The following is a 15,463-nucleotide window of genomic DNA, read 5'->3' on the forward strand; positions in this document are numbered from 1 at the left end:
TCCTGGGCATTCAAGTTGCTAAACCAGGCCTTGATGCAACCCTGTCAAAATGCTCTCTACCATACACTCGAAGATGTTCAAGAGAGTATTCGTCGACAAACCAAATCATCTCAATCTTCTATGGAAGTAGAAATGTTAATGGACTTTCTTTATGAGTGCATCAATGTGTAATGTGTCCAGGTTCTTGCTAAGGTAGGAGTTGATATACACCATAACCAACCTCTCAAAGCATACCATCACCACGGAGGCATGTCACCTTACCTGGGGTATTATTGATGCCCTTTTAAAGCAGATGAGAGCCTCAGATTTAAGTAATGAAATGTTGAAGATGTCTGCATAAAACTCTAGCCCCATTGATTCACACAGGTTTTGAGAACACACCCAGGTGTACCATCTGGTCCAGACTCTTTTCAAGAGTTCACCCTCCTATAGGATCTTCAGACATTGGCCTCGATGACTGCGATTGCTACACTATTGGGGGGCTATGGGAGCACGGGAAAGCACACTGGTGTTCTCCCTATTGAAGTGTGCATAGAATGCATTGAGCTCTTCTGGGAGTGATGCTTTACTGTCACTTGAGCTGCCCCTTGGTTTCACCTTGTGGTAAGTGCAAGCCCTGCCACTGCTGTTGAATGCCCATCCCATTATCCAGTTTTAAGCAAAAGTCTCTTTTAACCTTTGTGATAACATTATCAGGTCATATCTGGACTTCTTATACGAATCTTATATGGTCATACTTTCCCGCCCTACAATTGTGCATGCCATCTGCCACGTCAACCATGTTGCTGTACTCGATGGAGGCCTCCCCGGTGTTTCTTAACGCCATTGTCTATAACGGTGATCCTCCATGAGCTCTGCCATTTCCCTGTTCACAGGGATTCCCTTACAATTTGTAGTTCCTTTGCTGTTGGGAAATTTTAATAGCTCGTCTTTTTGAATAGCCAAGCAGTCAGCCGTTATAGTACTCATTTGTGTTGTTTCTTTTACCCAGTTAAGTTCAGAAATGCAAAATTTTAATTCTTTGCTGCTTGTAAAATGTGGCCACAATGGTGGTCTGTGTGTGTGTGTGTATAAGGGAGAACCAGTGGATGTGTTATATCTGGCCTTTCAGAAGGCTTTCGACAAGGTCCCACATAAGAGATCAGTATACAAACTTAAAGCACACGGTATTGGGGGTTCAGTATTGGTGTGGATAGAGAACTGGCTGGCAGACAGGCAGCAAAGAGTAGGAGTAGGGTCCTTTTTTGAATGGCAGGCAGAGACTAGTGGGGTACCGCAAGGCTCAGTACTGGGACCCCAGCTATTTACAATATATATTAATGATTTGGACGAGGGAATTGAATGCAACATCTCCAAGTTTGCAGATGACACAAAGTTGGGGGGCAGTGTTAGCTGTGAGAAGGATGCTAGGAGGCTGCAAGGTGACTTGGATAGGCTGGGTGAGTTAGCAAATGCATGGCAGATGCAGTATAATGTGGATAAATGTGAGGTTATCCACTTTGGTGGCAAAAACAGGAAAGTAGACTATTATCTGAATGGTGGCCGATTAGGAAAATGGGAGATGCAACGAGACCTGGGTGTCATGGTACACCAGTCATTAAAAGTAGGCATGCAGGTGCAGCAGGCAGTGAAGAAAGCGAATGGTATGTTAGCATTCATAGCAAAAGGATTTGAGTATAGGAGCATGGAGGTCCAACTGCAGTTGTACAGGGTCTTGGTGAGACCACACCTGGAGTACTGCGTACAGTTTTGGTCTCCTAATCTGAGGAAAGACATTCTTGCCATAGAGGGAGTACAGAGAAGGTTCACCAGACTGATTCCTGGGATGTCAGGACTTTCATATGAAGAAAGACTGGATAGACTTGGCGTACTCGCTAGAATTTAAAAGATTGAGGGGAGATCTTATAGAAACTTACAAAATTCTTAAGGGGTTGGACAGGCTAGATGCAGGAAGATTGTTCCCGATGTTGGGGAAGTCCAGGATAAGGGGTCACAGTTTAAGGATAAGGGGGAAATCTTTTAGGATCGAGATGAGAAAAACATTTTTCACACAGAGAGTGATGAATCTCTGGAATTCTCTGCCACAGAAGGTAGTTGAGGCCAGTTCATTGGCTATATTTAAGAGGGAGTTAGATGTGGCCCTTGTGGCTAAAGGGATCAGGGGATATGGAGAGAAGGCAGGTACAGGATACTGAGTTGGATGATCAGCCATGATCATATTGAATGGCGGTGCAGGGTCAAAGGGCCGAATGGCCTTCTCCTGCACCTAATTTCAATTTTTCTATGTTTCTATGTATGGAACGACTGGCTAAAGAGGCATTGCTAAGCGGAAGTAAAGGTTAGTTAACCCACAGTGATAGAATAACTAGCGACACTTATATAAACCTTTTGATTGTGCAATATGAAAAGGAACTAAAGCAGAAAGAGTTGATTAAAATACTGTATGTTTACCAGTCAGAAATGCTGATTGTGAACAATTACAATTTGTATTGTATGAATCAAAAGTCACAATTATCATTTCTGTAGTCAGTTAATTTAATATGATTATTAAACAAATAACTTGGTCTTGGAATAACATAATGAACACTCAGTAAACTACTATATAATAACAGTGCAGGAAGTTTCTATTCTGAAGAAATCAATGCGAAATCCAGTTGGAATATTGCCTGTGGCCATGTTAAAGTCCAAAAGCATTTCACTGAAATTAAAATTTGGTCCACAAATCTGAAAGAAAAAGTAGTATGAAGGAAAGGAATAATCTCGACATACATGTTGCATTTCATGTTAAAGAGTTACTATCTATCTATCTATCAACAGTATATGAAGTTGTGCGTTGCAATAAGCGAGTTCGGTATTCCGACTGCTCATGCTCAGGTCACTCACTTTAAAAATTTTCAGTAGCTGTGCTGCTGCATGGGTGCAGACCTGTGTTTCGTCCATGGCCGAGGTCGGGCATGGATCTCCAGCGCTGCGGGCGCTGTTGAGATGCTGCTGGGCCGTTCCAACCTCTCTCAGGTGTCCCATCCCTGTCTGTGGTGGCCCCGAGCTTGCAGCTCTGGCTCGGCTCTGCTCGAGTTCCCGGGGGGCCCATTCCTGGGTGGGCCGGGGACCATTGGCTGTGCCTCTCGCCTTGTCCAGTGGCTGTCAGTTGGCCCCCTCGCTGCTGGCGGGGGCCGAGCGCCGGTCATCAGTGGGGTTGCACACGTGGTGCTGCGGTGCAGGTGGAGTTGAGCTGCAGTTGGCGGTTCTTCTCAGCCTGGCTGCGGGCCTGTGGGCCTCTGCTCCGGGGTAGGCCCGGACGTCTCCAGCCGCCTCCGAAGGGAGGGAGGGGAGAACGGGGACGGTCCAGTGGTGGTTCGGCAGCACTTGCGGCACTGGGGACCCGGGTTCAATCCTAACTGCAGATGAGGCACGGGTCTGTGTGCGCAAAGCAGCACAGCTGGTCCAATCTCTCCCCATCTCCCAGACGCATCCGCTCCCCTCTCTCCTGCTCTCCTGCTACCTGGCACCCCAGTTCCTCAGATTAAATATATTTTTATACATAAATTATGAATAAAGATAAGAATTTATACACAGTCTATACAGCCAGTACTTTATTCGCTTTTTCTTTATAGCGAATGACCTTTGACAAATCCCATGATTCCTTGCGTTTTTCAGAATACCGAACTCGTTTTTAAGATTGATTCTACGGAGCTTATCCCCAGCCAAAAGTACCTTATGATCTCACCTCTCTCAAGAAAGTGGCAGAGGACCATTCCTGCCCCCTAATAAATGCAACTACATATCTGCTGCCAAACTGCACTCATCTTTAAAGAAAAGTTCTTCGAAAATTTTTAATTAAGTTCAGTAAACCCTATTCTAATGAATGGATGATTCTAAAGTCTGGGGCTGTTTGAGATTGAGACAGAGGAGATGTTGGAGCTCTTGGAGACCATTAAGGTGAACAAATCCTCAGGGCCTGTTGGGATCTATCCCAGATTTTTGAGAGAAGAGAAGAGATTGCAGCAACCTGGATGATGATCTGTACATTTTCACGTGCAACATGCCAGGTCCCAGAGGCCTGGAGGGTAATTAATGTTGATCCTTTATTGAAGAAGGGAAGTAGAGAGAATCCAGGCAATTATAGGATGGTGATGCCCGCGTAAGTGATAGGGAAGCTAGTGGGAAAGATGTATTCACATTTGGAGGCATTAGGGACAATCAGCATAGCTTTGTACATGGCAGATGGTGTCTTACTAACATGATCGAGTTCTTTGAGGGGATGACAAAGGTGATCAATGAGGTTGGGGTAATGGATATTATATACATGGATTTTAATAAAGCATTTGATAAAGTCCCCCATGATAGGGTGTTCCATAAGATTAAGATGCACATGATTAACAGTGGCTTGGTCAAATGGATTCAGAACAGGCTTATTGATAGTAGACAGGGCTGTGGTGGAATGGCAGTGTCCTGACTGGAGCCCAGTGGAGTCCCACAGGGATTTGTGCTGGGACCTCTGCTGTTTGTGATATATACATATATAAATGACTTGGACGTAAATGTAGGCGGATTGCGTAGTAAGTTTGCAGATGACACCAAGATTGCTGGGATCACAGCCTATGAGGAAGGCTGTCAAAGTATATGGCGGGATATAGATCTATGAAATAGGCAGAGAAATGGCAGATGGAGTTTAATCTGGGAAAGTGTGAGATATCACACTATTTGGAGGTTGAATATAAGGGGAGTATAAAATTAATGGAGAGAACCTTAACAGTATTGTAGAATAGATGTATATTGGGGTCCAAGTTCACAACTCTCTGAAAATAAGTAGATAGAATAGTGAAAAAAAGGCTTACAGTATGCTTGCCTTCATTGGTTGTGGCATTGAGTAGAAAAGTAAGGAAGTTATGATGTAGCTTTATTGGACTTTGGTTAGGCTGCATTCCTAGGATGGAATTATCAAATTATCAATTTGATATTAATTATTAATTTATCAAATCAAATTACCGATAATGAGGGTAGTGAGTGGGGTTGGCAGTGGAGGCAGATACCATAACAACATTTAAGAAATGTTTAGGTAGGCACATGGATAAACAGGGAATGGAGGGATATGGAATATGTGCAGTCAGAGGAGAATTGGTCTTGGCATAGACATTGTGTGCTGAAGGGACTGTTTCTGTGCTATAGTATTCCATGTAGTATATTCTTTTTTAGTTTTAGTTGGCCTTAAGCTAAGGGACCAGTAAAAATATTATCAAACCCTTTAGTTCCAGATGTTAGGAAATCATTGAAGATGATCAGCAATGGTGCCTCCACTGTCCTCTGTACATCCTATGAAATTGCCAGGTGAGCCTCAGCCTGATCCAGCCCCATTTGCTTCTTTCAGATTGTTTAAGAAGGAACTGCAGATGCTGGAAAATCAAAGATAGACAAAAGTGCTGGAGAAATTCAGCTCCATAGATGCTGCCACACCTGCTGAGTTTCTCCAGCACTTTTGTCTACCTGCTTCTTTCAGATGTCAGCTTACACAGTTTAAAATCTTTCAATTAATCAGGGAACTTCACATTTGTCACAGTTTCTTTGTATCCAAATGCAAGACTAAATAGGAACACTAAATACTTTAGTTAAAACTTACTCATAGTTCTGCCACATTGCTTTGTGCAGTCAGCCTTTGATAAAAAGTTATTTTCATTCCCCTTGCATCCACCATAAACAAATTGTTCACACATCTGAGCTGTAATATTGTAGTAATAGCGAATGTCCCTGGCTTTACAGGGACCCACTTCCATTGGCATAGAGCAGATGCCACTCTTGTCTGAGGAAATGCCTGGAAACAAGAAATAATTGAAATCCAACCTATTACCTTCCAGTAAAGGTGCCAACAGATTGTAGTATTCATAATATGGTGGTTAACCAAAACCAGCGTAAATCAATTTACAATTATTGTCTTAGCAGTGAGAAGGCAACTAGCCAAAATCACATTTATGATCACACCCAGTCTCTCTAGACAGTGAGTATGGATGAGTGGAGTTGGAGCCACTATTGTATTAGATTTGGCAATATTGTTGCACACTCCAATTGAGGCCCATCTGCCAGGGGTCATAAAGGTACATAGATACACAACTCAGGCAGCCAAGCAAACAAAACTGCATTCAATTTTATAAAATATTTTTACTTCCATGCTAGTTGCATAATAGATTGGGTGACATTAACAAAACAGTTGAGCACCGAGGACAGTGGACCATGTTTGCATCAAACACGAAACAAACCCACGATTGCTGATCCAGCATGAACAGGTAAAATCTGTGCCTAAGTGATCATTTGATATATGACATCAACTCTGGGGACCTGAGCACAAAATTGATGCTGAAAGTTCTGAAGGCCATCTACGTTGCTGGAGAAGCAGTTGTTTAAATGACAGTTTTTGACTGTTGACTAAATGACTGTTAAAAAACAGTTTTTACCCCACTTGTATAAAAGCACTAAATGTAGCCGCCAAGGAACGCAGGGGCGAGACATACTAAGGGACTGTGGTACACTGTGAAATCGACAGAAGGATGGAGGGTTGGGTGTTTATGCGTGCTATTTTCGTGATATTTATTTTAGTTGTTTATCTTTTAATATTTTATCTTGTATGTATCGTTAGCTTTTAGAAATGTTTGAATGGTGCACTGACTGGCTGACATTTTTAAATTTTGTTGTACATGGTTCATGTTACAATGACAATAAAGAAACTATTCTATTCTATGCATTTGAATCTACTGTAGAACACATCAGTAACTTTAAGCAGCTGGAAAATGACACAATGCCATAATTGTGAAGAAAATCAGAGGAGCTCATATCAATGTCCTAGCCAATATATCACAATGGTATGTTAGCATTCATAGCAAAGGATTTGAGTATAGGAGCAGGGAGGTGCTACTGCAGTTGTACAGGGTCTTGGTGAGACCACACATGGAGTATTGCATACAGTTTTGGTCTCCTAATGTGTCAGCCTCGATAACAATCAGCACGGGAGCACCTCAAGGCTGCGTGCTCAGCCCCCTGCTGTACTCACTCTATACCAATGACTGCGTAGCCAACCACAGTGCGAACTCCATCATCAAGTTCGCTGACGACACCACTATTGTGGGGCGTATCACTGATGGGGATGAGTCAGAATATAGAAGGGAGATCGAGCAACTGTCCATATGGTGCCAGCGCAATAACCTGGCCCTCAACACCCGCAAAACCAAGGAACTGATTGTGGACTTTGGAAGGAGTAGGAGCGGGACCCACAGCCCCATTTATATCAAAGTTGAAAGAGTCAAGAACTTCAAATTCCTGGGCGTGCACATCTCTAAAGATCTTTCCTGGTCCGAGAACACTAACGTAATTATCAAAAAAGCTCATCAGTGCCTCTGCTTCCTGAGAAGATTACGGAGAGTCGGTTTGTCAAGGAAGACTCTCTCTAACTTCTACAGGTGCACAGTAGAGAGCATGCTGACCGGTTGCATCGTGGCTTGGTTTGGCAATTTGAGCGCCCTGGAGAGGAAAAGACTACAAAAAGTAGTAAACACTGCCCATTCCATCATCGGCTCTGACCTTCCATCCATCGAGGGGATTTATCGCAGTCGCTGCCTTCAAAAGGCTGGCAGCATCATCAAAGACCCACAACATCCTGGCCACACACTCATCTCCCTGCTACCTTCAGGTAGAAGGTACAGGAGCCTGAAGACTGCAACAACCAGGTTCAGGAATAGCTACTTCCCCACAGCCATCAGGCTATTAAACCTGGCTCGGACAATACTCTGATTATTAATAACCACTTTCTGCTATTTGCACTTTATCGGTTTATTCATGTGTGTATATATTTATATCATAGTATATGGACACATTTATCTGTTTTGTAGTAAATGCCTACTATTTTCTGTGTGTTTAAGCAAAGCAAGAATTTCATTGTCCTATACAGGGACACATGACAATAAACTCACTTGAACTCACTTGAACTCACTTGAACGTGAACTAATCTGAGGAAAGACATTCTTGCCATAGAGGGAGTACAGAGAAGGTTCACCAGGCTGATTCCTGGGATGTCAGGACTTTCATATGAAGAAAGACTGGATAGACTCGGCTTGTACTCGGTAGAATTTAGAAGATTGAGGGGGGATCTTATAGAAACGTACAAAGTTCTTAAGGGGTTGGACAGGCTAGATGCAGGAAGATTGTTCCTGATGTTGGGGAAGTCCAGAACAAGGGGTCACAGTTTAAGGATAAGGGGGAAATCTTTTAGGACCGAGATGAGGAAAACATTTTTCACACAAGAGTGGTGAATCTCTCGAATTCTCTGCCACAGAAGGTAGTTGAGGCCAGTTCATTGGCTATATTTAAGAGGGAGGTAGAATTTATTTTATTTTTTATTATTTTTTTAACAGTCATCTCTGAAGGAAGGTTTATAGTGGTGATTAAATCAGAATGTTAAAACCAAGTTTGCCAGCAGACGAGGTCTTCAAATTTTCTGACTTGCATGCATACGTACATTGTATGGAACGACTGGCTAAAGAGGCATTGCTAAGCAGTAGTAAAGGTTAGTTAACCCACAGTGATAGAATAACTAGCGACACTTATATAAACCTTTTGATTGTGCAATATGAAAAGGAACTAAAGCGGAAAGAGTTGATTAAAATTATGTTTACCAGTCAGAAATGCTGATTGTGAACAATTACAATTTGTATTGTATGAATCAAAAGTCACAATTATCATTTCTGTAGTCAGTTAATTTAATATGATTATTAAACAAATAACTTGGTCTTGGAATAACATAATGAACACTCAGTAAACTACTATATAATAACAGAGCAAGAAGTTTCTATTCTGAAGAAATCAATGAGAAATCCAGTTGGAGTATTGCCTGTGGCCATGTTAAAGTCCAAAAGCATTTCACTGAAATTAAAATTTGGTCCACAAATCTGAAAGAAAAAGTAGTATGAAGGAAAGGAATACTCTCATCATACATGTTGTATTTCCTGTTAAAGAGTTACTATCTATCTATCTATCAACAGTATATAAAGTTGTGACGTTGCAATAAGCGAGTTCGGTATTCCCAGGTCCAGTTGACCCGCTTTAAACATTTTCGGTAGCGGTGCAGACCTGCGTTTCGTCCATGGCCGAGGTCGGGCATGGATCTCCAGCGCTACGGGCGCTGTTGAGATGCTGCTGGGCCGTTCCAAACTCTCTCAGGTGTCCCATCCCTGTCCGGGGTGGCCCCGAGCTTGCAGCTCTGGCTCGGCTCTGCTCGAGTTCCCGGGGGGCCCATTCCTGGGCGGGCCGGGGACCATTTGCTGTGCCTCTCGCCTTGTCCAGTGGCTGTCAGTTGGCCCCCTCGGTGCCGGCGGGGGCCGAGCGCCGGTCATCAGTGGGGTTGCACACGTGGTGCTGCGCTGCAGGCGGAGTTGAGCTGCAGTTGGCGGTTCTTCTCAGCCTGGCTGCGGGCCTGTGGGCCTCTGCTCCGGGGTCGGCCCGGACGTCTCCAGCCGCCTCCGAAGGGAGGGAGGGGAGAACGGGGATGGTTCAGTGGTGGTTCGGCAGCACTTGCGGCACTGGGGACCGGGGTTCAATCCTAGCTGCAGATGAGGCACGGGTCTGTGTGCGCAAAGCAGCACAGCTGGTCCAATCTCTCCCCATCTCCCAGAGGCATCCGCTCCCCTCTCTCCTGCTCTCCTGCTACCTGGCACCTCTGTTCCTCAGATTAAATATATTTTTATACATAATTTATGAATAAAGATAAGAATTTATACACAGTTTATACAGCCAGCACTTTGTTTGCTTTTTCTTTATAGTGAATGACCTTTGACAAATCCCATGATTCCTTGCGTTTTTCGGAATACCGAACTCGCTTTTAAGATTGATTCAACGGAGCTTATCCCCAGCCAAAAGTACCTTATGATCTCACCTCTCTTAAGAAAGTGGCAGAGGACCATTCCTGCCCCCTATTAAATGCAACTACATATCTGCTGCCAAACTGCACTCATCTTTAAAGAAAAGCTCTTGGAAATGTTTTAATTAAGTTCAGTAAACCCTATTCTAATGAATGGATGATTCTAAAGTCTGGGGCTGTTTGAGATTGAGACAGAGGAGATGTTGGAGCTCTTGGAGACCATTAAGGTGAACAAATCCTCAGGGCCTGTTGGGATCTATCCCAGATTTTTGAGAGAAGAGAAGAGATTGCAGCAACCTGGATGATGATCTGTACATTTTCACGTGCAACATGCCAGGTCCCAGAGGCCTGGAGGGTAATTAATGTTGATCCTTTATTGAAGAAGGGAAGTAGAGAGAATCCAGGCAATTATACGATGGTGATGCCCGCGTAAGTGGTAGGGAAGCTAGTGGGAAAGATGTATTCACATTTGGAGGCATGTAAGTTAATTAGGGACAATCAGCATAGCTTTGTACATGGCAGATGGTGTCTTACTAACATGATCGAGTTCTTTGAGGGGATGACAAAGGTGCTCAATGAGGTTTGGGTAATGGATATTATATACATGGATTTTAATAAAGCATTTGATAAAGTCCCCCATGATAGGGTGTTCCATAAGATTAAGATGCACATGATTAACAGTGGCTTGGTCAAATTGATTCAGAACAGGCTTACTGATAGCAGACAGGGCTGTGGTGGAATGGCAGTGTCCTGACTGGAGCCCAGTGGAGTCCCACAGGGATTTGTGCTGGGACCTCTGCTGTTTGTGATATATACATATATAAATGACTTGGACGTAAATGTAGGCGGATTGCGTAGTAAGTTTGCAGATGACACCAAGATTGCTGGGATCACAGCCTATGAGGAAGGCTGTAAAAGTAAATAGCGGGATATAGATCATCTACGAAATGGGCAGAGAAATGGCAGATGGAGTTTAATCTGGGAAAGTGTGAGATATCGCACCATTTGGAGGTTGAATATAAGGGGAGTATAAAATTAATGGCGAGAACCTTAACAGTATTGTAGAATAGATGGATATTGGGGTTCAAGTTCACAACTCTCTGAAAATGGTAATATAAGTAGATAGAATAGTAAAAAAAAAGGCATACAGTATGCTTGCCTTCATTGGTTGTGGCATTGAGTAGAAAAGTAAGGAAGTTATGATGTAGCTTTATTGGACTTTGGTTAGGCTACATTCCTAGGATGGAATTATCAAATTATCAATTTGAAATTAATGATTAATTTATCAAATCAAATTACCGATAATGAGGGTAGTGAGTGGGGTTGGCAGTGGAGGCAGATACCATAACAACATTTAAGAAATGTTTAGGTAGGCACAGGGTATGGAGGGATATGGAATATGTGCAGTCAGAGGAGAATTGGTCTTGGCATAGACATTGTGTGCTGAAGGGACTGTTTCTGTGCTATAGTATTCCATGTAGTATATTCTTTTTTAGTTTTAGTTGGCATTAAGCTAAGGAACCAGTAAAAATATTATCAAACCCTTTAGTTCCAGATATTAGGAACACATTGAAGATGATCAGCAATGGTGCCTCCAGTGTCCTCTGTACATCCTGTGAAATTGCCAGCTAAGCCTCAGCCCCATTTGCTTATTTTAGATTGTTTAAGAAGGAACTGCAGATGCTGGATAATCAAAGATAGACCAAAGTGCTGGAGAAACTCAGCTCCATAGATGCTGCCACACCTGCTGAGTTTCTCCAGCACTTTTGTCTACCTGCTTCTTTCAGTTTAAAATCATTTAATTAATAAGGGAACTTCACATTTGTCACAGTTTCTTTGTATCCAAATGCAAGACTAAATAGGAACACTAAATACTTTAGTTGAAACTTACTCATAGTTCTGCCACATTGCTTTGTGCAGTTAGCCTTTGATAAAAAGTTATTTTCATTCCCCTTGCATCCACCATAAACAAATTGTTCACACATCTGAGCTGTAATATTGTAGTAATAGCGAATGTCCCTGGCTTTACAGGGACCCACTTCCATTGGCTTAGAGCAGATTCCACTCTTGTCTGAGGAAATCCAAATGTCGATGCCTGGAAACAAGAAATTATTGAAATCCAACCTATTACCAGAGGAGCTCATATCAATGTCCTAGCCAATATATCACAATTAAGTATCTGATTATCAACTCATTGATGTTCACAGACAAATTCACCAGGCAAACTACACCAACAATATTTTGATTCAAAATGGATATCTGATAGTGAAGTCCCATCCCAACGTGATAACTATAATATTGTACCTGGGATGAATATAGATCATCATATTCAACTGCTTGTTGGATCCAGGCTTAAGAATTCAGAAATATTAAATCTTGCCTTACGCCAACTTTCAGGAGCTAAAATTCAGACTGAATTGTTATCAGATGTAACAGAATTGATTAATTTTAATCAGATAGATAATATCTTGTAGCATGAACTTTTTCGATCATTTACTATTATGAGATGAACGGAGCTCCCAGTGAGCGCTTCACAGCCGTGGTGGAGCGGACCCAGCTGCCAGCACGGAGTCGACCAGGATCGGGCTCTGCCGCTTGCCAGGCGAGGAGGGACGTCGATGAGAGTGGAGGGACGTCGATGAGAGTGGAGGGACGTCGATGAGAGTGGAGGGACGTCGATGAGAGTGGAGGGACGTCGATGAGAGTGGAGGGACGTCGATGAGAGTGGAGGGACGTCGATGAGAGTGGAGGGACGTCGATGAGAGTGGAGGGACGTCGATGAGAGTGGAGGGACGTCGATGAGAGTGGAGGGACGTCGGGGAGCGTTGTCCGCATAAGTCTCGGCTGTCAGCCGAGGGCATGCCACTGAGAACAAAGAGGGACCCGCTGTGGGGGGGGAACGCTGAGAACAAAGAGGGACTTGGGGATGGGGAGGTGGGTATGAAGAGGGACTATACCAAACACGTTTGTAACTAGCTCCTTTTACGTGCGACTCTTTGCATTCTTGTGTACCATACGTAAAACAAAGAATTTCACTGTACCAAGTACACATGACAATATCAAGTATCAATCAATCAGTAATTTCAGAACTAACATAAAACAAGGCTGACCTATGATGCCCATTCTATGATTTTACTTCGGAGTCATGTGAGTGACAATGTGAAGACCCCGTCCAGCACGCATGCGCGACATAGCGTCTCATGCAGTGCACAGCGACGGACGGGAGTATGAGCTCTCCCGCAACAATTTGAAAACGGACCTTCAAGTAAGCAAATCTTACTCTGAGGACATGGTGTTGAGACCCTGTTCTGTTTTATTTTTAAATTGGAATGGAACAGGGAAAACACCAAGGAAGGTCGTTCCCGTCATGCTGCTATGGACCAGGAGGGTTCCAGCAGTGGGGGGCGACCGGCGGAACCTGGACCGCACACGCTGCAGTCCACAGTCACCGACAGCATTCCGAGCTGAGCCCAGCGCCACTAGCATAGCTCAAAAAGGGAACGTTGGCGACCAACCGCAGCGGGCTGGATGAAAGGCACAACGGAAGTCGGACTGACCGGTTTACTCAGACGAGCCCGGCACGGTAGACTACTGCCCGATAGCGGCAAAAGGTGACCGTTTCAAGCCCTATGGAAAGGCTCATGGAGCAAAAGCTCCAGCAAGACTTGCTCCGGGAGATGGGGCAAGCTCACCAAGGGAGCACAAACACTCCTGCTCCAGTGCACTAACAGCATTGGCCATCGCATCTACCTTAACAGAGGGCAGCATTGGCGACCAGGGCTGGGCTGGTCAAGAAGAGGGGTCACTGGCTGAACAAAATCGGGAGTATGCTTGAGGTATAGGACCAGGAAGAGCTGCTGGGTGTGGTGAACCGCTACGTGGCAACACCATGAGCAGGACGGCCGTTACAGCCTAAAACTGGTGGCCAACTTACTACCTGTCCTTTAAACCTCTCCAAGACAGGTAGTCATTGAGGCGTTGGACTTTATCACGCCTCCCCAAAATTGCATTTGCTCAATGTGCCTGCCGTTACTGGGGGTACATTGAGCAGGGTATTTAAACCCAAAAACTTAAAATTGCAAAAAATGCTGATACCCCTGACGTCGGCTATCACTTCATATGCTCATTCCATGGACAGGGTTGACATGCCGATGACCTGCTCTCAACCTCAAAAATTTGCAGGACTGTGCAGAACGCAGACCTCAGAACCACAGATCCTGCTATTTGGCAAAGAATTACCAAATCAAGACTAAAATCTGGACAAAGAATCCAAGGCATTTGGCCTCATGAGGGCAGGATCTGGAATGAGCAAACCACGCAAACCCAGACGGCAGTACCTCTACGCATCCACCAGTAGGCTTCAACTTCATGGTACTGGTGAAAGCTCGGGGCCCGCATACCATCCCCGCAGGTCTTTTGGGACAGGGGCCCCATGGAAAATGCGCCACCCCCCAACAACACCACCCCGACAGACAAGGAACCAGAAACACTAAAAAGAAAAACATGAGGGACAAGCTGAACTGGAGAAGTTACATACAAAGGGGTCATAGAGAAGTCATAGAGAAGTCTAAATATGAACCTTTGGAATTCGTATTAAATTTACTAAAACCAAAAAAGATGGTGAATGCCGCACCATCATTGACTTAACCACATTGAATACTTTCGTCAGGTATACACACTTTAATGGAAAACATTTGTAACTGCCAAACAATGGATTTCATAAGGATACTTTATGGCAGGCATCGACTTAAAAGATGCATACTATTCAGTACCCATTCATAAAGATCATCGGAGATACCTAAAAATTTACCTGGATGGGGTAACTGGCAGTATGAATTATTGACTAATGGGCTAATACGAGCCAAAACTGTTTTTCAATATATTGAAACCAGCCCTGACACCATTAAGGAAACATATTGTCATGGCATATCTCGATGATATTTAATAATAGACAAGACCATGGAATTAGCTAATTCAGCAGCATTAGCTACTAAAAATCTATTTAACCTTGGGCTTGTCATACATCCAGATAAATCTACATTGACACCATCCACAACTATGGACTATCTGGTATTCAATTAACTCAGTCCACATGTCTATTACGTTGCCAAAGAAAAATCAGCAGAATTGGCACAAACCTGCAACAAATTAATGGTTAACAATCAACCAACCTTTTGACAAAGTGGCAAGAGTAATTGGGAAATTAGTAGCAGCATTACCAGCTACCTAGCTTGGACCTTTGCATTAGAACAAACGTGCTAGCATTTTAAACAACATGAAATTGCCTATTTTCAGACATCATGATGGAAAGAGAACATTTGGCATAGTTCCAGTCCCATCATTTATCAATAACCCATATCCAGAACAGGTGGTAGATGGACTAATCTAGAGTCATCGCTACTACAGACACTGGACATAAAACTTAGTTGGAAATGTTGGGTGCATTCTATGGGTAAAAAGCATATTGTTCAAAAGTGCACCATTTTGCATGTTCGTTTACAAATTGACAATATCACAGTGGTGGTTTATACTAACCACATGGGCGGGATAAAATCGAGATAACGT

At 43.6% G+C, this 15,463-nt stretch overlaps 1 protein-coding gene across 1 annotated transcript in view; it reads right to left on the reverse strand.

Annotated features, from left to right (window-relative positions):
* tfpi2 (tissue factor pathway inhibitor 2) overlaps positions 1 to 15,463 on the reverse strand; it is a 65,586-nt gene that overhangs the window by 35,850 nt on the left and 14,273 nt on the right. Inside the window, exons 3-4 of the mRNA XM_055649953.1 lie at positions 11,706 to 11,993; positions 5,618 to 5,884 (exon numbers count right to left, since the gene is read on the reverse strand). Of these exons, the coding sequence (XP_055505928.1) occupies positions 5,618 to 5,884; positions 11,706 to 11,993 (555 nt within the window). The remainder of the gene's footprint in view (positions 1 to 5,617; positions 5,885 to 11,705; positions 11,994 to 15,463) is intronic.

The sequence above is a fragment of the Leucoraja erinacea genome, chromosome 2 (assembly GCF_028641065.1).
Source record: "Leucoraja erinacea ecotype New England chromosome 2, Leri_hhj_1, whole genome shotgun sequence".
NCBI lineage: Eukaryota > Metazoa > Chordata > Chondrichthyes > Rajiformes > Rajidae > Leucoraja > Leucoraja erinaceus.